Below are 21,553 nucleotides of genomic sequence, written 5' to 3' on the forward strand. Positions count from 1 at the left end.
TTGGCTTGCTTTTTCTTTTCTGTGTGTGTGACCATTATAGTTATTTGATTTGTGGTTCCCATTATACTTTGATATGTCCATCTATATGTGTGCAGACTTGTTTCTCCTTGCTGGTCCCTTAATTTCAAATGTATTTTCAGTGTTCTGCAGTTGCTCTCTCGCCTTCTCATGCTTGCTAGTTTAGATATATTTGTCGATGGGTGATTTCCTACTTTTGTTTTATCTTTGCCTTTACCAGTGAGCTTTTGCATTTGTCATAGTCTTGTTTCTAATTGTGCTTTTCCTTTTCTGCTTAATGTTCCTTTAGTCGTTGATGTAGACCTGGTTTGGAGGTACTGAATTCTCTTAGCTTCTACTTATCTGTAAAGCTCTTGATCTCTCCATCAAATCTGAATGAGAGCTTTGCTGGGTAGGCTATTCTTGTTTCTAGGTTCCTCCTCTTCATCACCTCAAATATATTTACCACTCCCTTCTGGCTTGTAGAGTTTCCTCTGAAAGATCAGCTGTTGTCCTAATAGAAGATTCCTTATATTTGATTTGATTTGTGGCTCTTAATATTTTTTCTTTGAATTCTTTTTTCAGTTTTATTAGTATGCCTCTTGCTGTGTTTCTTCTTGGGCTTATTTTGTATGGAATTCTCTGTGCTTCTTCCACTTGAGTGAGTTTTTTCTCTCCCATATTTGGGAAATTTTGGGTTATAATCTCTTCAAATATTTTCTCTGGCCCTTTCTCTCTCCTCTGGAACCATATGATGCAAATGTTGGTTCATTTATTGTTGTTCCAGGGGTCTCTCAAACTCTCCTCAGTTGTTTTTTGGTTTTTTTTTAATTCTTTTTTCTTTAACCTTTTCTGTAGCAGTGATTTCCACCACTCTGTCTTCCACGTCACTTCTTCGTTCTTCTGCCTCTGTTAGCCTGCTGTTGGTTCATTCTAGATCATTTTTCATTTCAGCTATTGTGCTCTTCATCTTGCTTTTTAAATCCTCCAGCTCTTTGTCAGTCATCTCTTTCAAGTTGTCAATTTGTGTCTCCATTCTTTTTCCAAGATCTTGGGTCATCTTTACTATCATCACTCTGAATTCTTTTTCAGGTGAATTGCCCATCTCCTCATCATTTAGTGGTTTTTGTGTGTTTCTGTCTTGTTTCTTTGTCTGAAAGCTGTTTCTTTGTCATAGCATAGTGTCTACCTTTCTATTTATTGTCCCCTTGACAGTTCGTATGTAGCTGTCATAGCAGGAGCCTAGTCCTGGAGTTCTCAGTGGTGTTCTAAGTTGATTTGTACCCAGAGGATATGTTGAGAGCAGTGGTATCACACTTCTGTAGCTTGTGGCTGCTAGGGATAAGTCTGTGAGGCAGGTGGCAGTGTTTCACCATTCAAAGAATTGTTTTTGTAGCTCATGGATATAGCAGTGTCTCTTACAGCTCTTCTTGCTGTCAGTTAGCTCGGAGGGCTTTTTTTTGTAGCTTGCAATGTCAGCAGTTTCTCTTGCCACCCCTCCCTTTGCCAGGAAGGCTCTAGGGACTGCTCTCTGTAGGTATAGGAGCAGATGCCACTGTTCTGCTGGCACTTCCCTTGCTTGACCACTCTAGGGATCTCTCTCTAAAGCCCCAGGGGCAGGGGGCTTCTCCCTAATTGTTGCTAAAAGTCTCTCCTGTAGCTTCAGGATGTGTGTTTCTGGCCATCTCTCCCCCTGCCTTGCTTCTGGTGGGAGTGCTCTCTTTAGCCCTGCAGATAGGAATGTAGGTTAATGTGCCTCCACTGGCTCCCTTGGTGTGGAACAAGTACCGCTGACATGGGCCTTGGCAGGGTCCCTGGCAGGGACCCTGTATCTTGTGCTTTTCTCCAGTTGGGCAGCCTGCAGCTCTCTCAGAGAGTGGGCAACAACAGCCCTCTCACAGGAATGGGTGCTGCCCCTGGCAGCTCTTCTGAGACTTATTGGATGGGGCTGGCTTGAGCCTCTGCATGTTCTCTGGGTGGAATATGTGTTTCCCTGACTGACAGGGAGTGGGCATTGGCAGGCATGGGCAATGCTGCCGACAGTTCTTCTGGCACTGATTGGGCTCTGCTAGTGCAAGCCTCTGCAGATTCTCTGGGCAGAGCCAAGGCGCCTGTGTTTTCCCTGATCTCATGGAGGATGGGCCTTGCCGCAGCATCTCTTCTGGCACAGTTTAGGCTCTACTAATGCTGGGGCCACTGGAAGTAACTGGGAACTTGGTTATTTTCCCAGGTGGTTACTCCACCTGCTCCAAGAAATCTGTAGCACTAAGGGTGGGGCTGCCTCCCAACTGTTGCTAGGCAACCACTACCACCAAGTTGTTCCCCAAGCTGAAGCAGGCAGTGTCCTGCAGCTTAATACAGTAGGCATAGGGAACAAGGCTACTTGGATCCTGCCTCTTCCTTCTAGCACCTCCAAACAATGGCATCTAGTCTCTAAGCCCCACTGGGTTGCCTCTGCTTAGATGCTCTCCATTGTGGTTGCCCTATACTCTAGTCCCTTCAGGCTCTTTCTGCACAGCCAACCCGTTTCTTCCCCATGTAGCCGGCCCCAGGTCCCCCTTTGTGTCTGGTCTCTAAGGCCACAGTTTTAGTTCCTATCACCTGCTGGCACCCACCTACAGTTGCCCATTGCCTGTTCCACTGACCATATGTGGAGGACTGTCTCTTTTTTAACTGCTTCACACCGTTTGTCTAGAGTTCCTCCTCCGTTTTTGGCTGATAGGGGAAGTTCCTGGGGTGCAGGAGCTATTCCTCTTTCTAGCTCCCTCCTGGGAGAGCAGGTTCTGTCTCATTTCCTTTCACATTTTTTCTTTTTCCCTTTTTTTTTTTTGTTTTTTTTTTTTTTTTTTTTTTTTTTTGGCTTTTCTGTTTTTAAGACTGCACCCACGGCATATGGAAGTTCCCAGGCTAGGGGTTGAATCGGAGCTATAGTATCTGGCCTGTGCCAGAGCCACAGCAGTGCCAGATCTGAGCCACATATCTGTGACCTAAACCAAAGCTCAAGGCAACGCCGGATCCTTAACCCACTGAGCGAGGCCAGGGATCAAACCCACAACCTCACAGTTCCCAGTCGGATTCATTTCCGCTGTGCCATGACAGGAACTCCCACTTCTTTTTCTTTCTTTTTTTTTTTTTTTTTTTTTTTGTCTTTTGTCCTTTTTAGGGCCACACCTGTGGCATATGGAGGTTCCCAGGCTAGGGGTCAAATTGGAGCTGTAGCTGCCAGCAATGCCAGATCTGAGCCACGTCTGTGACTTACACCACAGCTCATGGCAATGCCAGATTCTTAGCCCACTGAGCAAGGCCAGGGATCGAACCCGCAACCTCATGGTTCCTAGTCAGATTTGTTTCCACTGTACCACAGTGGGAACTCCCACTTATTTTTCTTTTGTTCTTCTTTCTCATGTCCTATCTGGTTTTGTTATGTTTTTCTTTTTCTGACATAATCTTGAGGTCTTTTGTCAGTTTCTCACAAACATTTTGTGCAAATAGTTCCACATGTGTTTGTGTTTTAAATGTATTTGTGAGTAGGTGAGCCTTTCATCCTGCTATTCTGCCATCTTAGACCACTACCTTCAAGACATTTTAAAATGCATTGATAGGAGTTCTTTCATGGCCCAGCAGCTTAGGGATCCAGCATTGTCATTGCTGTGGCTTGGGTAAGTGCTGTGGTGCAGGTTCATTCCTTAGCCTAGGAACTTCCACATGCCATGAGCATGGCCAAAAAAATGCATTGATAAATGCAAACTGTATATATTAATAGTATACTTTATTGCATATAACTATTTAAAACTATATAAAATTATGTACATATAATTGTATAATATGTAGAACTCTGTAAAGTTAGTTGAGATTACAAGAGGGTAAAAGTTTGTAAGATTATTTTCTTTATGAAATTAAGTAAATTATAAAAATTTCAAAAGGTGAACGTTAGTTTAGAAATTTGTGAAGAGTGTGTAGAGATAGAGGTCATCACACTGAAATGGTGTTCCAGTGAAGAATCCTGGGGTGGTGGCTTCCAGTGATTTTCTTCCTTTGATCACATCCAGCTCTAGCCCCTAGTCCTAATGAGCCCCTGGGGACCTTGCTGCTTTGGGACAAGCATAAGTCTGGCCCTAGCCCCCACTTCTCTGCTGAGTCTTCATCCTGTCTGTCACAGGTGGTATGAGAGCACTTGCCAGGCAAGGGTCTGGCCACATACTAGAGTCTCTGGTGTGCTATCAGTGTCCTAGTGTCAAGAGTGATGACACATTTTAGCCTTACCCACCCACTAATTTTTCCCTTTTCCTTCAGATGCAGAGTGACCTTGGCCGTGGTACAAACCAACCTAGGAACCAGATGAGCAGAGACATCTGTGTCCACACCTGGCCGTGTTCCTATTATTTAGAACTTAAGAAGCAATGGGTCCCTGGAAAGATTTCATTAACTTCTCTCTCACTGAAATTTATGACTGATAAAACTGGAGAAATTCTTGTCAACTTTCCCCTTTCCAGTATAATTGAGATCAAGAAAGAGGCTTCTCATTTTATATTCAGTTCTATCACCATCCTGGAAAAGGGTCACATCAAACACTGGTTCAGTTCCTTTCAGCCTAGTCGAAATGTTGTTTTCAGCATTATCGAGCATTTCTGGAGAGAGTTGCTATTGTCCCAGTCAGAAGCTGCTATTCAAGGATTACACCGCCCTGTGACCAAGGGGAAGGCGCTGACTGATCTTATGGCCTGTTCCCAGAAGCATCTGGAAGATACAGCCAAAGTCCTCCATCATCAGGGTGAGCAGCTTGACAGCATCTCGAGAGGCCTGGACAAGATGGAATCTGACCTGGATGTGGCTGACAGGTAAAGACTGTAATCCTAACCTGGCCTAACTTGGTGGCTGTGGTATGATATCTGGTATCTTTTCCATCATCTCATATATAGTACACATTCAGTATTCTGAAAACATAATTTATGCCCTTGTGGACAGTTACACTGGGCCAACTACTGTGGGTATGCAGATAATAAGGTCCAGCATTTGCTGAGTGTGCAGTATATGCCAAGTACAGTTTCAAGTGTTTAATGAGCATTACCTCATTTAATCACCACACTAAGCCAAGAGTAATATGTTGTTCTTTATTTTACCCTTGGGGAAACTGAGGCTGAGAGGCCAGGTAATTTGTTCAAGGTCACATACACCAAGTTTGCTAGCAAAATTTATCTGTTTCTTTTACATAGCTGTATAATAAGGATTGAGCTGAGGGATTTTTGGCTTCAGAAGCTTCCTCCTCAGCCACTATACTAGCCACTTTCAAAGCTTTAGTCTCGGGGCTCCTCCCCTTTAAAATTTGCCAGGAGTTCTTGTCTTGGCTCAGTGATTAACAAATCCAGGTTCCTGCCTGCCTAGGAACCATGAGGTTGCAGGTTTGATCCCTGGCCTTGCTCAAGGGGTTAATGATCTGGCGTTGCCCTGAGCTGTGGTGTAGGTTGCAGACACAGTTCAGATCTGGCATTGTTGTGGCTCTGGCTTAGGCTGGCAGCAACAGCTCTGATTAGACCCCTAGCCTGGGAGCCTCCATATGCCACGAGTGCGGCCCTAGAAAAAGACAAAAAGACAAAAAAAAAAAAATTGTGGACCCAAAGAGTTTTTATTTATGTAAGGGTTCTATTTACCAATATGTACCATATTTTTTTAAAACTAAGAAATTAATTAATCATTTTTCAAATACAATGATAAACCCTCACCTAGTAACATAAATAACACTTTAATGACATAATTTTTATAAAGCAAAACATTTTTAGTAAGACAAGTGGCACCATTTGAGATTTTTGCACATCTCTTTAATGTAAGGCTTAATAGAAGACAGCTGGATTCTCATGCCTGCTTCTACAATCAGTCTGCTGTGATACCACAAGTCACGTGGCCTCCGGAAACTCTACACTCATGAGAGAATAGAGGAAATAACTGGATAGTGTTGCAGTGTTGTATGAAGTAATTTTGATTTCCCAGACTTCCTTGGAGAGTCTCGAAGACCACACTTTGAAAAGCTCTACAATGACTGTAAGAAGTATACAAGATGTCAGGGATCTTAGAGTCTAGTAGGAGTAACCTCTCTCCTATGTCCAGAAGAGTTGCTAGGGAGCTTAGGATGAGGTGGCAGCCTCTCAGTGATGGGTCCTGAGAGGTTTTCTCTAGGACCAGGACTGTGTGGCTGCTGTTTGTGAGACCCCTTGCTCCTGAATGAGCCCACTCTACAGTCACCACCTGTTGCACATAAGCACCTATGTGGTGAAGGGCATTGTGCTAGAGCTACAGGGAATAGGGCCCTGCATCTTATTCTTTTTTTTTTTTTTTTTTTTTTTTTTGCCTTTTTTTAGGGCCGCACCCATGGCATATGGAAGTTCCCAGGCTAGGGGTTGAATCAGAGCTGTAGCTGCCTGCCTATACCATAGCAATATGGAATCTGAGCCACATCTTCGATCTACACCTCTTGGCAATGCCAGATCCTTAATCTACTGAGTGAGGCCAGGGATCAGACCTGAGTCCTCATGGATACTAGTCATTACCACAGAGCCATAATGGGAACTCCTTTTCTTTTTTTTTCTTTTTTTTTTTTTTTGCCATTTTTTTAGGGCCACACCCACAGCATATGAAAGTTTCCCATCTTATTCTTAAAAGGGGGTGCTTGTGGTGGATGAGACCTAAGATCACTAGACCTTTGTGAGTTTTCCTCATGGGAAAACAGACATTTTTCCACCCTTCCTTGCAGATTTGTTGTGGTAGAAATGATGTAGCTCACTTGCAGGCCTAGTTTCTAAAAGCCTTCCTACCAATGTCCAGTACTCTCTTTCCTTTCACCTGCTGGAATCCTCCAGGACTTGAAGGCCCAGGGACAAAGTACAGAAACATTAGTTAGATGGAGTTTAGGGCCCCAAACAGCTCCCCAGAGCAGAGCCCTGACCCCAGCCCTCAAATGGACTAGATTACAATGTAAACAAAAAATCATTCTTTATTGGGATTAGGGCCTTAAGATTTGGGGAGTTGTTATAACAGACAGCCCTCGCAGACAAACACAACATTCCTGTAGGAAATTGAGACACCTATTAAATATTTTCAAGTACATACCAGAACATAGAGACCAGAGATTTAGAAGAATGTTCATCTGCCCTGGAAATCAAAGAAGTGCACATTAATAATAATGGAAATCTATGTTTTAATGATCAAGTTAATAAAAAAAGTAAGAATACACAATACCAACTGAGGATAGTGGATAAAGCATTTTCATACACTGCTTATTAGGAATGACAATTGGTATAACCCTTTAGGAGAACAATCAGGTAGGTGATTTATAAATCTTCTTTTGGAAAAAGAGTGAAAGGATGAACCTAAGTTTGAGAGAAAATATTTGTGATACCTACCCATATCCTAACAAGAGATTAATATCCAACTAGTTAAAGACAAAATGAGAAAAAGACAATTCACCCGAGAAGTTGGTAAAGGCCGTTTATTGGAGTTGAGGCTAATAAGCTGCTGTAACAGAGATCCAAAAATTTGTGATTAAAGTAAGCTAGAAATTTATTTCTCTCCATATGATGGTCCAAAGGAAGGTAGGTATCCTAGGCAGATAGAACTCTGCTTTAGGTCATCACCTCGGGCTTCATGTTGGCTGGAAGTTCTCCTATCTTATCACATGACACTATCATTGCATCAAAAGTTGCTGGTGTCACTCATTCCTAGCCAGTGGGGGGGGTACAGAGAGGGAAGCCAACCTTGTCTTTAAGAAGATGACCCCAAAGTAGCACGAATCACTTCTGTTCATATCCTGCTGGCAGGACTTAATCACATATCTACACCTAGAAACAAAGAAGCTGGGTAGTTGTGAGATTACTCTCAGATGTTCCATTATGAAAGGAAGAAGAGGAGAATGGATGCCCGGGATCATTAGTAGTCTCTGCCATAATGTCTCACAAATGAGGAATCCCAAAAGACCAGTGAACTACAAAAGGGATTTCAAAATCCCTAATAATTAGGGAGAGGTAAATTAAACAAACGAGTATATTAGTTGGGTAATACCAGCTGTTGGTTGAAGATGTGGGGTAATAAGAAATCTCTTTCTGTCAGTAATGTGAATTGGTTCATTACTTAGGAGAGCAATTGTCAGTACCTAGTGAAATCATAGGGGTACAGACCCCATGACTGTGCCCTTTCCCTTTCAAGTGTGTATCCTAGGGAAACACTGGCACTTGTGCACAGCATATGTGGGACATTAACATTTATTAAAGTACTGTGGACAGTAGTGAAGAGTTGCAGTCCATTACTTCTCAAGAGAGACGGGTACATAAGGTATGATTTAGTAGTAAAATAGACTAATACTTTCATGTTAACTGTGGTATATTAGATCTATATGTGTCAACTTGGATAAATCCCAAAGCAGTGTTTTGTTTTGTTTTTTTTTTTTTTAAAAAAAGCAAGTCACAAAGATGTGTGCAGCAGGATACCATTTATAAGATTTTATTTAAATGTGCAAAATAATACTACATGAAAAATAGTTAAAATATGAAAACCTGAACAGGAAGGGTACATACAGAGCACTATCCTACATAGCTCTGTGATGAGTTATCCAGAGAACAACTGACTAGTGTTCCTGGAGTGGTGTTCTCGTGCTTCATGATGCTCCTTGATGTGGATCCTTTCAAATCTGTTGTGATAGGCCCTCAGTGAGTTCTCTAATTTGTCCATCAGAGCTGGGGAAATTTCCTGTATTATTTCTTTGATAATTTCTCTGCCCTCAATGTTTAAAATGTATTACTATCAGAATGGACTGATCTTCTAAAATTGTTCTCATTTTTCTTTCCCTGTGTCCTTTTGTTCTACTTTTATTTCTTGAATTTTATCTTCTTACCTGTCTATTTCTATTATCATATTTTATTATGATATTAACTTACAGGAATTATTTTTTGTTTTCCCAAATGTCTCTTTTGAAGACCAACCTGTTACTGCTTCATGGATGCCCTATTCTCTTATCTCTTGGGCTGTTAGTGATAGCCTTCTCTTAGTATGTTATGGATTGTCTTGTATGGGAAAGCCTGAGTGGACTGTATAATTTTTGCTTCTGCTGAAAAGTGCTTTGGTCACAGTGTTTGAGAGCTGTGCACTGTGGTCTGAGAGTGTCTGGTCTCTCTTCCCATGATAGTCCTAGATGTAAGCAGTCATAGTACCTTCAATAGTCTTCACAAAATGTGGTCTCTCGCTGTTTCTTTGCTCACTACCACTACCTCAACCCCCTTTCTATTGCCCTCCCATTCTTTCTCTCCATGTTTATTATACGTGTGTGTGTGTGTGTGTGTGTGTGTGTGTGTGTTTGTATTTGTTGGTTCTGTCTCTCTGGAGAACTCTGACTAACATAGATTCTGGTACTGAGAGTGGAGATTTTGGAATCTAATCTGATTAGATTTAAACTGATTAACAATTTATTTGCAGTGGTATAGAAGGCACTGATGGTGTGGTGATGCTAATACATAAAGTATCATCATGGGATACTCGTAGTCAAATATATTTTGTTTATATTTTATAATTTATTTTTTCTTCATTTTATTTTTTAAAGCTTTATTGAAGTATAGTTCATTTGGAAGATTGTGATAATTACTGCTGTACAACAGTGATTCAGTTATGCATATACACATATCCAGTCCATTCAGTTTCTTTTCCTACTTAGATTATCACAGAATATTGGGTAGAATTCTCTGTGCTATACAGCATATCTCTATTGGCCAGTCATACCATATACTTCAGTGTGCATGTATGTGCAACCCCAAACCTCCAGTCCATCCCTTTCCCCCCACCTATTTCCTTTGGTAACCATAAGTATTTCTGTTTTGCATATAAGTTCATTTGTACCTTTTTTTTAAGATTCCATGTATAAGTGATATCATATGATGCCTGAGGAATCTGTATCACTAACTTACTTCACTTAGTATGACTGTCTTTAGATCCATCCATGTTGCTGCAAATGGCATTAACTAATTCCTTTTATTGGCTGAGTAATATTCCATTGTGTATATGTACCATATCTTGTTTATCCATTCCTCTGTCAGTGGATATTTAGGTTGTTTCCATGTCTTGGCTATTGTAAATAGTGCTGCAATGAACATTGGGGTGAATGTATTGTTTTGTATTTTGGGTTTCTCCAGATAGATACCCAGGACTGGGATTGCTAGATCATATGGTAGTTCTATTTTTAGATTTTTGAGGCAACTCCGTGCTGTTTTCCATAATGATTATACCAATTTGCATTTAATACTCATATTCAAATATTTTTAAAAGGTGAGTTTATTTTTTAATTTTTTTAACTTTTTTAATGTCTTTGGTCTTTTGTCCTTTTAGGGCCACAGGCTAGAGTTTCCCAGGCTAGAGGTCGAATCAGAGCTGTAGCCACTGGCCTACACCAGAGCCACAGCAACGCCAGATCTGAGCCATGTCTGCGATCTACACCATAGTTCTTGGCAACGCCAGATCCTTAACCCACTGACGGAGGCCAGAGATCAAACCTGCAACCTCATAGTTCCTAGTCCAATTCGGTTCTGCTGCGCCACCATGGAAACTGCTATTTTTTTTAATTTATTTTTTTAGGGCCGCATATGTGGCATATGGAAGTTCCCAGGCTAGGGTTTGGATCGGAGCTGCAATTGCTAGCCTATGCCACAGCCTCAGCAACACCAGATTGAAACCACATCTGCGACCTATATATACTACAGCTTATGGCAACACCAGATCCTTGACCCACTGAGTGAGGCCAGGGATTGTACCCATGTCCTCATGGATACTAATCATATTTGTTTCTGCTCTGCCACAATGGGAACTCCCTAAAAAGGTAAGTTTCTGAGTATCCATATATTTGACACCTAATAACATTTTTGTCAAATTAATGAGATTGGTTGACTGCTCTAACTCCACTGGACAAAGTGTAGAAAGGAAAAGATGAGTTGAGGTTACCCCATATGACCTAAATATTTCTATACCTGCCCTGAGAGAAAACTTTAGCTCCCTTACCTACAGCACTGAGATTTCTGAAAACCAGATCCTGTGAGTGGCTGAATTACAGTGTAAATTGAAATCCCAACTTTGCATGGTATCTACTGTTAAACCAGACGTATTGATAGGGAAGAAAAGGGATCCTAAAAATTGGACACATAAGAGATCCTAATAAAACTGGGAAGGTAAAACCCCTAAATTCTGATAAGTCTCTTTTGCCAGTAGAAGCAGCCCTTCCACTTCCATTTGAGGTAATTAACCATACTTTGCCTGAGGAATCTGTATTGGCTTCCCCTGAGGTAATTGGTTTGCAAGACAATGCAGATTTTCCTTAAGATCCACTCACACCACACTTTTTTTTTAGATAGAAGTTGCAGCAAATCCCAAAAGATGGATGAGACACAAGTTGTGACTCACAAAGAGGTGCACTACACTCTGAAAGAACTGCATTGTTTTTCTAATATACGACAAATCTGCAGAATATTGTGGGAATGGATATGATATCTAGGGTGTGGGGTAATGGTGAGAGGCGTGTAAAACTGGATCAGGCTGAGTTTACTTTAAAATGGGCCCACTAAGCAGAGATCCTATATTTGGTGCTATGGCTCGAGGAGTTACAAAGGCTTTAACAATTTGGTTGGTTGCCTGACATGTGTACTAAAAGGTGCCCTACGATGAAGTTTGAAATGTCAAACTGTCTTGCCATACTCCTGAGGAAGGATCCAAGACTGAGGAAGATTGGAATAGTAGCTGGAATAGATTTCTTATGTGAGACCTCTTCACTCACCCTGGCAGGGTCCAAGAGGATGCACTTTTTACAATGACTGTTTAAAAATTTTTAAGGAGAGCCCCAGTATCCTTGAAGAGCTCTGTGGTTGTTTTTCTCTGTAGGCTGGAAATTACAGTGGGAACTTTTACCACTAAGCTTCCTTAAATTCAGCAGGGATATTTGGATCCCAAGGTGGCAAAGCTAAGTGGTAGCACTTAATCATCAAAGACAAGTGGGGATGCTTACTATAACAGACATCAGAATCCAAGCAATAATCAGAATAGTCATATAATGACATTGGCTATTGGTCATGTGCCACTAGGAGGGAAATAGTTGGGCATTCTACTCAATTTTTACTTGATCTGTGTAAGCAGAAGAGTTCTAGGTCATGTGAACAAGTATATAACTTGGAATTTAAAAAATAATAGGCATGACGCTTCAGTCGATTTCCAGACATGAACTTGTTTATAGACCCAGAACCCCTTGAATGATAGGGAAGGTGGGTCACTTTGTGGAAGGACTCTGAGATGCTACCAAATTTAATACTGTTTATCTTTCTCCCAGCCTTCCCAGGGAGACCTATGGCATTTTACCAGGGTGACCGTGCACTGGGGAAAAGGAAATAATCAGACTTTTTAGGGACTACTGGACACTGACTCTGAACTGACACAGATTCTAGGAGACCCAAAACATCATTGAGGCTCACCTAGGTGCTTATGGTGGTCAAATGATCAGTGGAATTTTTAGCTCGGGTTCATTTCACAGTGGGCCCCTGAACCCAGCCTGTTGTTATTCTTCCTAGTTTTGGAGTATATAATTGGAATAGATCCAGTCATTTGGCAGAATCCCAAACTTGTTCCCTGACCTGTGGTATGAGAAGTATTCTTGAAGGAAAGATCAAGTGAAAGCCATTAGAACTGCTTCTGCCTAGAAAAATAGTAAGCCAAAAGCAATTTTTCATTTCTGGAGGAATTCTAGGACTTGAAGGAAGCATGGATAGTGAGTCCTACTCCATCTATTCAGTTCACTCTGGCTATGCTGAATAAAGATGGATCTTGAGGGACAGTGGATTATCTTAAACTAATTGCAATTGTTGTTCCAGATGTAGTTTTACTGCTTGAGCAAATTAACACATCCTGTGGTACATAGTGTGCAGCAACTGATCTGGCAAATTTTTTTTCCATCTCTACTAATAAAGACAGCCAGAAGCAGTTTTTATTAGCTGAAACGTCCAGAAATACACCTTCACTGTCCTACTTGAAGAGTATACCAACTTTTCAGCCCTTGTCATAATTTGGTTCACAAAGATCTTGATGCCATTCTCTTCCACAAGATAGCATGATATTAATGCTGATTGGACTGAGTGAGTAAGAAGTAGCACCTACTCTAGACTCTAGGCTGCATATCAGCATGGGAAATAAATCTGACAGAAATTCAAGGGCCTTCTGCTTAAATTAAATCTTTAGAGATCTCATGGTATGTGGCTCATTGAAATATATATTCTGCTGTTGAACAAGTTGTGGAAGAAGTTATTACATTTGGCTCTTCCTCCAACCGATAAGAAGAAACTGTCAAGTGGACCTCTTAGCATTTTGGAAGCAACATATTCCTCATTTGGGTGTATTACTCCTGCACATTTACCAAGTGACTTGAAAGGTTATGGTTTTGAATAGGGCCTAGAACAAGAAAAGACTGAAACAGATCCAAACTGCCATAGAGCTGATCTGCCACTTGGGCCATATGATCCAGCAGACCCCATGGTGCTTGATGTGTCAGTTGCAGACAAGCGTGTTCTTTGGAACTTTTTGCAGACCTCTATAGGGAAACAGTGTGCACACCCTTAAGGTTTTGGAACAAAGTTGTGTCATCCTCTTCAGATAACTATTTTCCTTTTGAGAAACAGCTCTTGGCCTGCTATTGGGTCTCAGCAGAGACTGAACACTTAACCACAGGACACCAAGCTACCACAGGACACCAAGCTACCACATGACCTGAGCTTCCGATAATGACATGGGTGACCCACCAAGCCATGAAGTTGGGCAAGCTTGGCACTATCCCATCATAAGATGGATTTCACCTTTTTAAGGCTGAAAATATATTGTGTGTGTGCATGCATATAAATATAATGTAAGATCTGGCTCAAGTTGGCCCTGAAGACGCAAGTTACTATGCATAAGGAATTGGTTTAAATACCATGATCCCTAGTTCTGCTACACTACCTTTTTTCTCACAGCCTGCATCTGCAGTTCATTAGCTGCTTGGGGGGGGTGCCCTACAGTAAATGACTGAGGAGCAAACACTGAGGCCTCATTTACAGAGGATTTTGCACAATATGCAGGCACTACCCAGATGTGGACAGTAGTGGCATGACAGCTCCTCTCTGGGACATCCTGAAGAACAATGAACGGAAGTCCTCCCAGTGAATAGAACTGCAAGTAATGCACCTGGTTGTCCATTTGTGTTGGTAAATACAGTTTTGTGCATGCAGTCTTTTCACCCTCATTTGACCTCATAAGAATGGGCCTTGGGGCTGCTACGCTTTATTACCAAGAGGTGAAGAACCCACACAGCCTATGTCAGGTTCTGCCAGTTCAGTATTGTTATACCTACACTTCCTATTCTGCCATCTTCCCTGCTGTCACCAGCTAGATGGCATTTATGAGTAGATGCTGCCCTTCATATACTACTTCATTCCAGAGCAGATTTCATAGATGTTTGCTGCTTTTCTGATTTTAGTGGTTTGTTCTTTATTATTCTCAAAAAAATGTCCAATTACTATTTTTAATATTCTTTTGAATTCATGAATTTTTAAAAAATATTTGATGGGTTTCAATCCATTGAAATTAGTATCTTATTAAAATTTATCCTATCTTTGAGCATTTGTGATTTAGCAGGGAGCAGTCTAGGAATGTGAACCCTAAATTATATAATATCATGGGTTCCTGGACAGCTCCTGTGACTGTTAATTATACTTTAAATATAACTTGTGTTGGTGGAATGGTCTACAGATAAATTCCAAGTAAAGCCCACATTACAGAGCAGAAGCCAGAGGAGGCACAGAGGGAAGTCCCTGGAGAAAGTCTCTTCAGTGAGTTTGGCTTCCACAGCCTTCATTTACAGTGTCTTCTTGGGAGGGAGTTAAGAGTACTGGTTCTGTAATGCTCACTCGAGAGCTGTGCCATTCTTCAATACATAGTTAACATTTCCTCACATTCTCTGGTAAAATTAGGATTACATAGCAGGTTTTTAGAAAACAATATGTATTTATTTACACATATTAAAATCCTGGATTATATGTGTCCTACTTTTTGGTGTTACGTAGGTCAACCAAGGAAAGAGGCACATCTAATATAAAATAATTTATTGGTGTCTTAAAAAAGGGAGCTTTGGAACCTCAGTTTGTCAAGAATTATGATCAGAAGATATTATAATTTATATTTCATTGGGTTTCTGAGCACTTTGCATAAGTCACTAGGAAATCTATTGTTAGAATATCCAGATTTTATCTGGACACAGCAATATGGTCACAACAGTCTTGTGGTCAACCATCTGCCTTTGCCCAGTTCAAGAGTAAAATTTAGTTCCTGCTAGATGAGCACAAGATGGAATAGTTTGAATCCAGAATAGAGTCCATTCTATCTAATTAAGCACACAAGTTCACATGTCTCTTTTAATAAAATGATGACAAAATGTTAACAGATTTAATTGCAAGGGTTTGCTAGAATCTACTTGGTGAAATCATTGGTCTAATTTTGTTTTCACTGGGGTCTATGTTTAGATAGTATTGTCTCAATCTTTATATGTTGGAAAATGCCTTCATTTTACTGACACTCTGAATGATAATTTGGTTTTTCATAATTGAGCCAAATTTAGCTCAATACTTTGAAGATGTTTTTCCATTGTCCTCTTTGCATGTATTATTGCTAGAGAGAATTTATTTTTCCCTTGTGGCTTATGTTTTTTTTCTCCCTGTCTTAGATGTTCTGATTTTTTTTTTTACTCTGATTTATCTGTGTAGTTTTTAGAACAAATTTGTGATTTACATACCACAATTCAATGGCTTTTAGTAAATTTAGAGTTGGGCAAACATCACTGTATTCCAGTTTCAGGATATTTCCATCACCCCCAAAAGTTGCCTCAAACTCACTTGCTGTCACTCTCTGTTCTTGCCCTAGCCTAAATTACCACTAATCTACTCTAATTCTGTATTGTGTAGATTTGTCTTTTCTGGAGAGTTAATGTATGCCTGGCTTCTTTCACCTAGCATTATTGTTTTTGAGACTCATCCTTGTTGTAGAATGTAATTTTTTAATTTATATTTCTGAATAATACTCTATCATATGGATCTATCACATTTTGTTTGTTTACTATTGACTAGTTTTCATGGATATGTTTTTTTTTTTTTATTTTGTGGTTATGATGAATAGCGCTGCCATGGACACTCATGTAGAAGTGTTTGTATGGACATATGTTTTCCTTTTAAAAAATATTTTATTGAAGTATAGATGATTTACAATGTTGTGATAATTTCTGTTGTACAACAGAGTAACCCAGCTATACATGTGCACATATCCATTCTCTTTCAGATTCCTTTTCCACATAGATTATCACAGAAAATTGGGTGGAATTCTCTGTGCTATACAGCAGGTTCCCATTGACCAGTCATTCCATATACCACAGTGTGCATATGCCAATCTCAAATCCCCAGTTGATCCCTCCCCCCACTGCCTGTCCCCTTTAATAACCATAAGTTTGTTTTCAAAGTCTGTAAGTCTTTTTGTTCTGCCAGTAAATTCATTTGTATCCTTTTTTAAGATTCCACATATAAGTGATATCATATGATGTTTGTCTTCTACTAAGTTCACTTAGTATAATCTTTAGGTCTATCCATGTTGCTGCAGATGGCATTAATTCATTCTTTAGTATGGGTGAGTAATATTTCATTGTGTATATGTACCACATCTTTATCCATTCCTCTGTTGCTGGACATTTATGTTGCTTCCATCTTGTGGCTCTATATAGTGCTGCAATGAACATTGGGGTGCATGTATCTTTTAGAATTATGGTTTTGTCAGGATAGATGCCCAGGAGTGGGATTTCTAGATGATATGGTAGTTCTATTTTTAGTTCTTTGAGGAACCTCCATACTATTTTCCATAATGGTTGTTCCAATTTATATTCCTACCAACAGTGTAAGAGGGTTCCCCTTTCTTCCCAACCTCTCAGCATTTATTGTTTGTAGACTTTTTGATGTTGGCCATTCTGCCTGGTGCAAAGTGGTACCTCATAGTTCTTCTGATTTGCATTTCTCTAATAATTATTGATGTTGAGCATCTTTTCATGTGTTTTTTGGCCATTCATAGGTCTTCTTTGGAGAAATGTCTACTTAGGTCTTATCCCCATTTTTTGATTAGTTTTTTTTTTAAATTGAGCTGTGTGAGTTGTTTGCATATTTTGGAGATTAGTCCCTTGTCAGCAGTTTCATTTGAAAATATTTTCTCCCATTCTGTGGGTTGTCTCTTTGTTTTGTTTATGGTTTCCTTTGCTGTGCAAAAGCTTTTAAGTTTAATTAGGTCCCATTTTTTTATGTTGCTAATTTATTTTATTTTTTTTAATTGTTATTTCCCCAATACAGTTTTTTTCTACTGTACAGAAAGAACAGTAGTTTGTTTGTTTTTATTTTATTTACTCTGGGAGGTGGATTAGAGAAGGTATTTCTGTGGTTTATGTCAAAGAATGCAAAGAGTGTTCTGACTGTATTTTCTTCTAGGAGTTTTGTAGTATCCAGTCTGATATTTAGGTCTTTTAATCCATCTTGAGTTTATTTTTGTGTGTGATGTTAGAGAATAATTCTAATTTCATTCCTTTAGACATATAGCTGTCCAGTTTTCCAGCACTACTTACTGAAGAGACTGTCTTTTTTCCATTGTATATTCTTGTCTTTTTGTCATGTATTAATTGACTATATGTGTGTGGGTTTATTTCTCAGCTTTGTATTATGTTCCATTGATCAATATGTCTGTTTACCGGCTGGTGCCGTATTGTTTTAATGACTATAGCTTTGTGGTATAGTTTGAAGTCATTCCTCCAGCTCTGTTTTTCTTTCTCAGGATTGCTTTGGTTATTTGGGGTCTTTTGTGTTTCCATATAAATTTTAAAATTTTTTGTTCTACTTCTGAGAAAATTGCCATTGGTAATTTCATAGGGATTGCACTGACTCTGTACATTGCCTTGGGTAGTATAGTCATTTTTATATCAATTCTCCCAAACCAAGAGCATGGTATATATCTTTCCATCTGTGTAATCTTTGATTTCTTTCATCAGTGTCTTATAGTTTTCGGACTTCAAGACTTTTGTCTCTTTAGGTATGTTTATTCTGAGGTATTTTATTCTTTTTATGTGATGGTAAATGGGATTGTTTCCCTAATTACTCTTCTGATCTTTCATTGTTAGTACATAGAAATGCAGTTGATTTCTGTGTATTAATTTTGTATCCTGCAACTTTATCAAATTCATTGATAAGCTCTAATAGTTTTCTGATAGTGTCTTTAGGATTTTCTAAGTATCATGTCATCTTCAAACAGTGATAGTTTTACTTCTTTCTTTCCAATTTGGATTCCTTTTTTTTTTTTTTTTTCTTTCCTGATTGCTGTGGCTAGGACTTCCAAAACCATGTTGTATGAAAGTGGTGACAGTGGGCATCCTTGTCTTTTTCCTGACCTTAGCAGGAATTCTTTCAGCTTTTCACTATTGAGAATAATGTTAGCTCTGGGTTTCTCACATATGCCCTTCATTATTTTGAGGTAAGTTTTCTCTGTGACAACTTTCTGCAGGGTTTTATTCTTTTTCTTTTTTTCTTTTTTCTTTTTTTGTCTTTTTAGGGCTGTACCTGTGGCATATGGAGATTTCCTGGCCCAGGGTCGAATCAAAGCTGTAGCTGCCAGCCCACACCACAGCCACAGCAATGCTGGATCCAAGCCGTGTCTGTAGCCTATCCATAGCTCACAGCAATGGTGGCTCCTCAACCCACTGAGCAATGCCAGGGATCAAACCCACGTCCTCATGGAACTAGTCGGGTTTGTTAACCACTGAGCCATGGCAGGAACTCCCTGCAGGGTTTCTTTCTGAAGTGGGTATTGAATTCTGTCAAAAGATTTTTCTGCATCTATTTATATGATCATATGAATTTTATTCTTTAGTTTGTTTATGTCATGTATGACACTGATTGATTTTTAGATATTAAAGAATCCTTGCATCCTTGGGATAAATTCCCTTGATCATGGTATATGATCCTTTTAATATATCATTGGATTTGGTTTGCTAGTATTTTGTTGAGTATTTTTTGCATCTATGTTCATCAGTAATTTTCCTTTTTTTGTGGTATTTTTGTCTGGTCTTGCTATCAGGGAGATTGTGGCCTCGTAGAGTTTGTCAATGTTCCTTCATCTGCAAATGTTTGATAGATGGAGGGAGCAAGATGGCAGAGTAGTAGGACATGAGGCTCACCTACTTCCATAAATACATTGAGAATGCATCTACATGTAGAACTATTTATATGGAAAATTTGCTAAACACTGATATGATTATGATAGTTCAAGAAAAACTTCATGAAACTGGATAGAACAAAAGAAAGAAGAAAAAGAACAGAAAAGAAGCAAGATGGGACCTGCACCCCTGGGAGAGAGCTGGAAATAGGAAAAGCTCCTGCACCCTGGGAAGCTCCCCCACTAGTGAGTAGATCAGCTGGGACAGAGGAAAAACTTTAGAGTATTAGAGGAGAACACAGCAATCAGTATGAAGCAATTAAAACAGAAACAGTCCTCCACAAATGCTCTATGCTATGGCAACCAGAAACTATATGCTGGTGCCAGCAGTTGTCGGGAACTAAAACTCTTGACTTAGAGTTACATTAGATATCAAACTCAAAGAGAGGTGGGTCTGGCTACATGGTAAAAAAAATGGGGTTGGCCATGTGGAAACAACCTGGAGGGACTAGAGTATATTGTGACCACCTTTGAGGGTGTAAGCTGAGGCAACCCAGTTGGGCTTAGAGACTAGGTGCCATTGTTTGGAGGTGCTGGAAGGAAGGGGCAGAATGCATTAGTACAGTCTTGTTCCCTATGCACACTTTCAGGCTGCAGAACACTGTCTGCTTCAGCTCTGGGAGCCACCCAGCTGTGGTGGCTGCCTAGCAACAGCTGGGGAGCAGCCCTGCCTTTAGGCTATAAAGAACTCAGAATAACTGCCCAGGGGAATAACACAAGCTCTGTGGCTCCTGCTAGTGGTTCTGCAGGGGCCCATGCTAGCAGTGCTCCTTCCATGCCCTAAGAACTTCAAGAGGCCTGCTGGTGCACATTCCCTGTGGGAAATGCAAACTGCCAAACTGGGAATAGCACAAGCTCTGCAGATGAAGCCAGTGGCCCTGCAGGAGTCTGTGCTAGTGGCATCCACTCTGTGCCAAACGAGTTGTGAGAGGGCTACTTGTGCACATCCCCTGTGGAGGTTGCAAATTGCCTGTCCAGAGAAAAGCACAGCTCCATGGCTCCTGCCAATGGCCCTGCAGGAGCCCATGCCAATGGCCCTTCTTCTGCACCAAAGAAGCCATGAGAGGCACACTGGTCCACATTCCGATCTGCTGCAGCTGCAGAGAGCTCTGCTGCCAACAGCCAAGCCTGGGGAGGGACTGCCAGAAGTACACATCCTGTAGCTACAGAGAGAGCCTTGTAGAAACAATTATGGAGCAGCCACTGCTCTTGGGGCTTCTGAGAGATCCCTAGAGTGGCCAAAAAGGGAATGACTATAGGATGGTGCCTGCCCCTTAGGCTGCAGAGAACTGTCCCTAGAGCCTCCCCAGCAAAGGGAGGGACTGCAGGAGCAGCTGCCAACATTGCTAGCTACAGGAAATAATCCTGACTGCTACCTGGTAGCAGGGAGTGTCGCAGAAATCAACTACCAAAAAAAAAAAAAAAAAAAAAAAAAGTGAAGAACGCAAACTCCCAGAAGCTAAACAATATACTTCCAAACCAGTGGATCATTGAAGAAATCAAAAAATACTTAGAGACAAATGACAGTGAAGATACAATAATCCAAATCTACAGACACAGCAAAAGCAGTTCTGAGAGGGAAGTTTATAACAATAAAATCTTATCTTGGGAAAGAAGAAAAAACTTAAACAACCTGACCTTACACCTAAAACATCTAGAAAGGAAGAACAGACAAAGCCCAACATTAGTAGCAGAAAAGAACATAAATATTAGAGCCTAAATTAATGACAGAGAAGATCAATGTAACCAAAACTTTGTTCTTTGAAAAAAATCAAGAAAATTAAACATTTAGCCAGATTCATCAAGAAAAAAGGAAGAGGGTTCAAATCAATAAAATTAGAAAAGAAAAAGGACAAGTTTTAACTCACAGAAATATAAAGGATCATAAGAACAACTGTGTGCCAATGAAATGGACAACCTAGAACAAATGGATAGATCCTTGCAAAGATACAACCTGCGAAGATTGAAACAGAAAGATGTAGAAAATGTAAATAAACCAATTACAAACACTGACATTGAACATGTGATTAAAAACTTCCAACATATGAGGAAAAGAATGTGTATATATGTGTCATGGGGTCACTTTGCTGTATAGCAGAAATTCACAGAACATCAACTATAATAATAATAAAAATTTCCAACAATAAAAGTCCAGAACCTGATAGCTTCACGGGTGAATTCTATTATGCGTTCAGAGAAGAGTTAACACCTATTCTCCTGAAATTCTTCCAGAAAA

At 40.2% G+C, this 21,553-nt stretch overlaps 1 protein-coding gene across 1 annotated transcript in view; it reads left to right on the top strand.

Moving 5' to 3' along the window:
- Window positions 1-21,553, top strand: part of SNAP47 (synaptosome associated protein 47) — a 109,436-nt gene that overhangs the window by 14,517 nt on the left and 73,366 nt on the right. The window contains 1 exon segment of the mRNA XM_021083339.1: window positions 4,291-4,835. Coding sequence (XP_020938998.1) covers window positions 4,291-4,835 — 545 coding nt within the window.

This window comes from Sus scrofa, chromosome 2 (genome assembly GCF_000003025.6).
Source record: "Sus scrofa isolate TJ Tabasco breed Duroc chromosome 2, Sscrofa11.1, whole genome shotgun sequence".
Lineage (NCBI taxonomy): Eukaryota > Metazoa > Chordata > Mammalia > Artiodactyla > Suidae > Sus > Sus scrofa.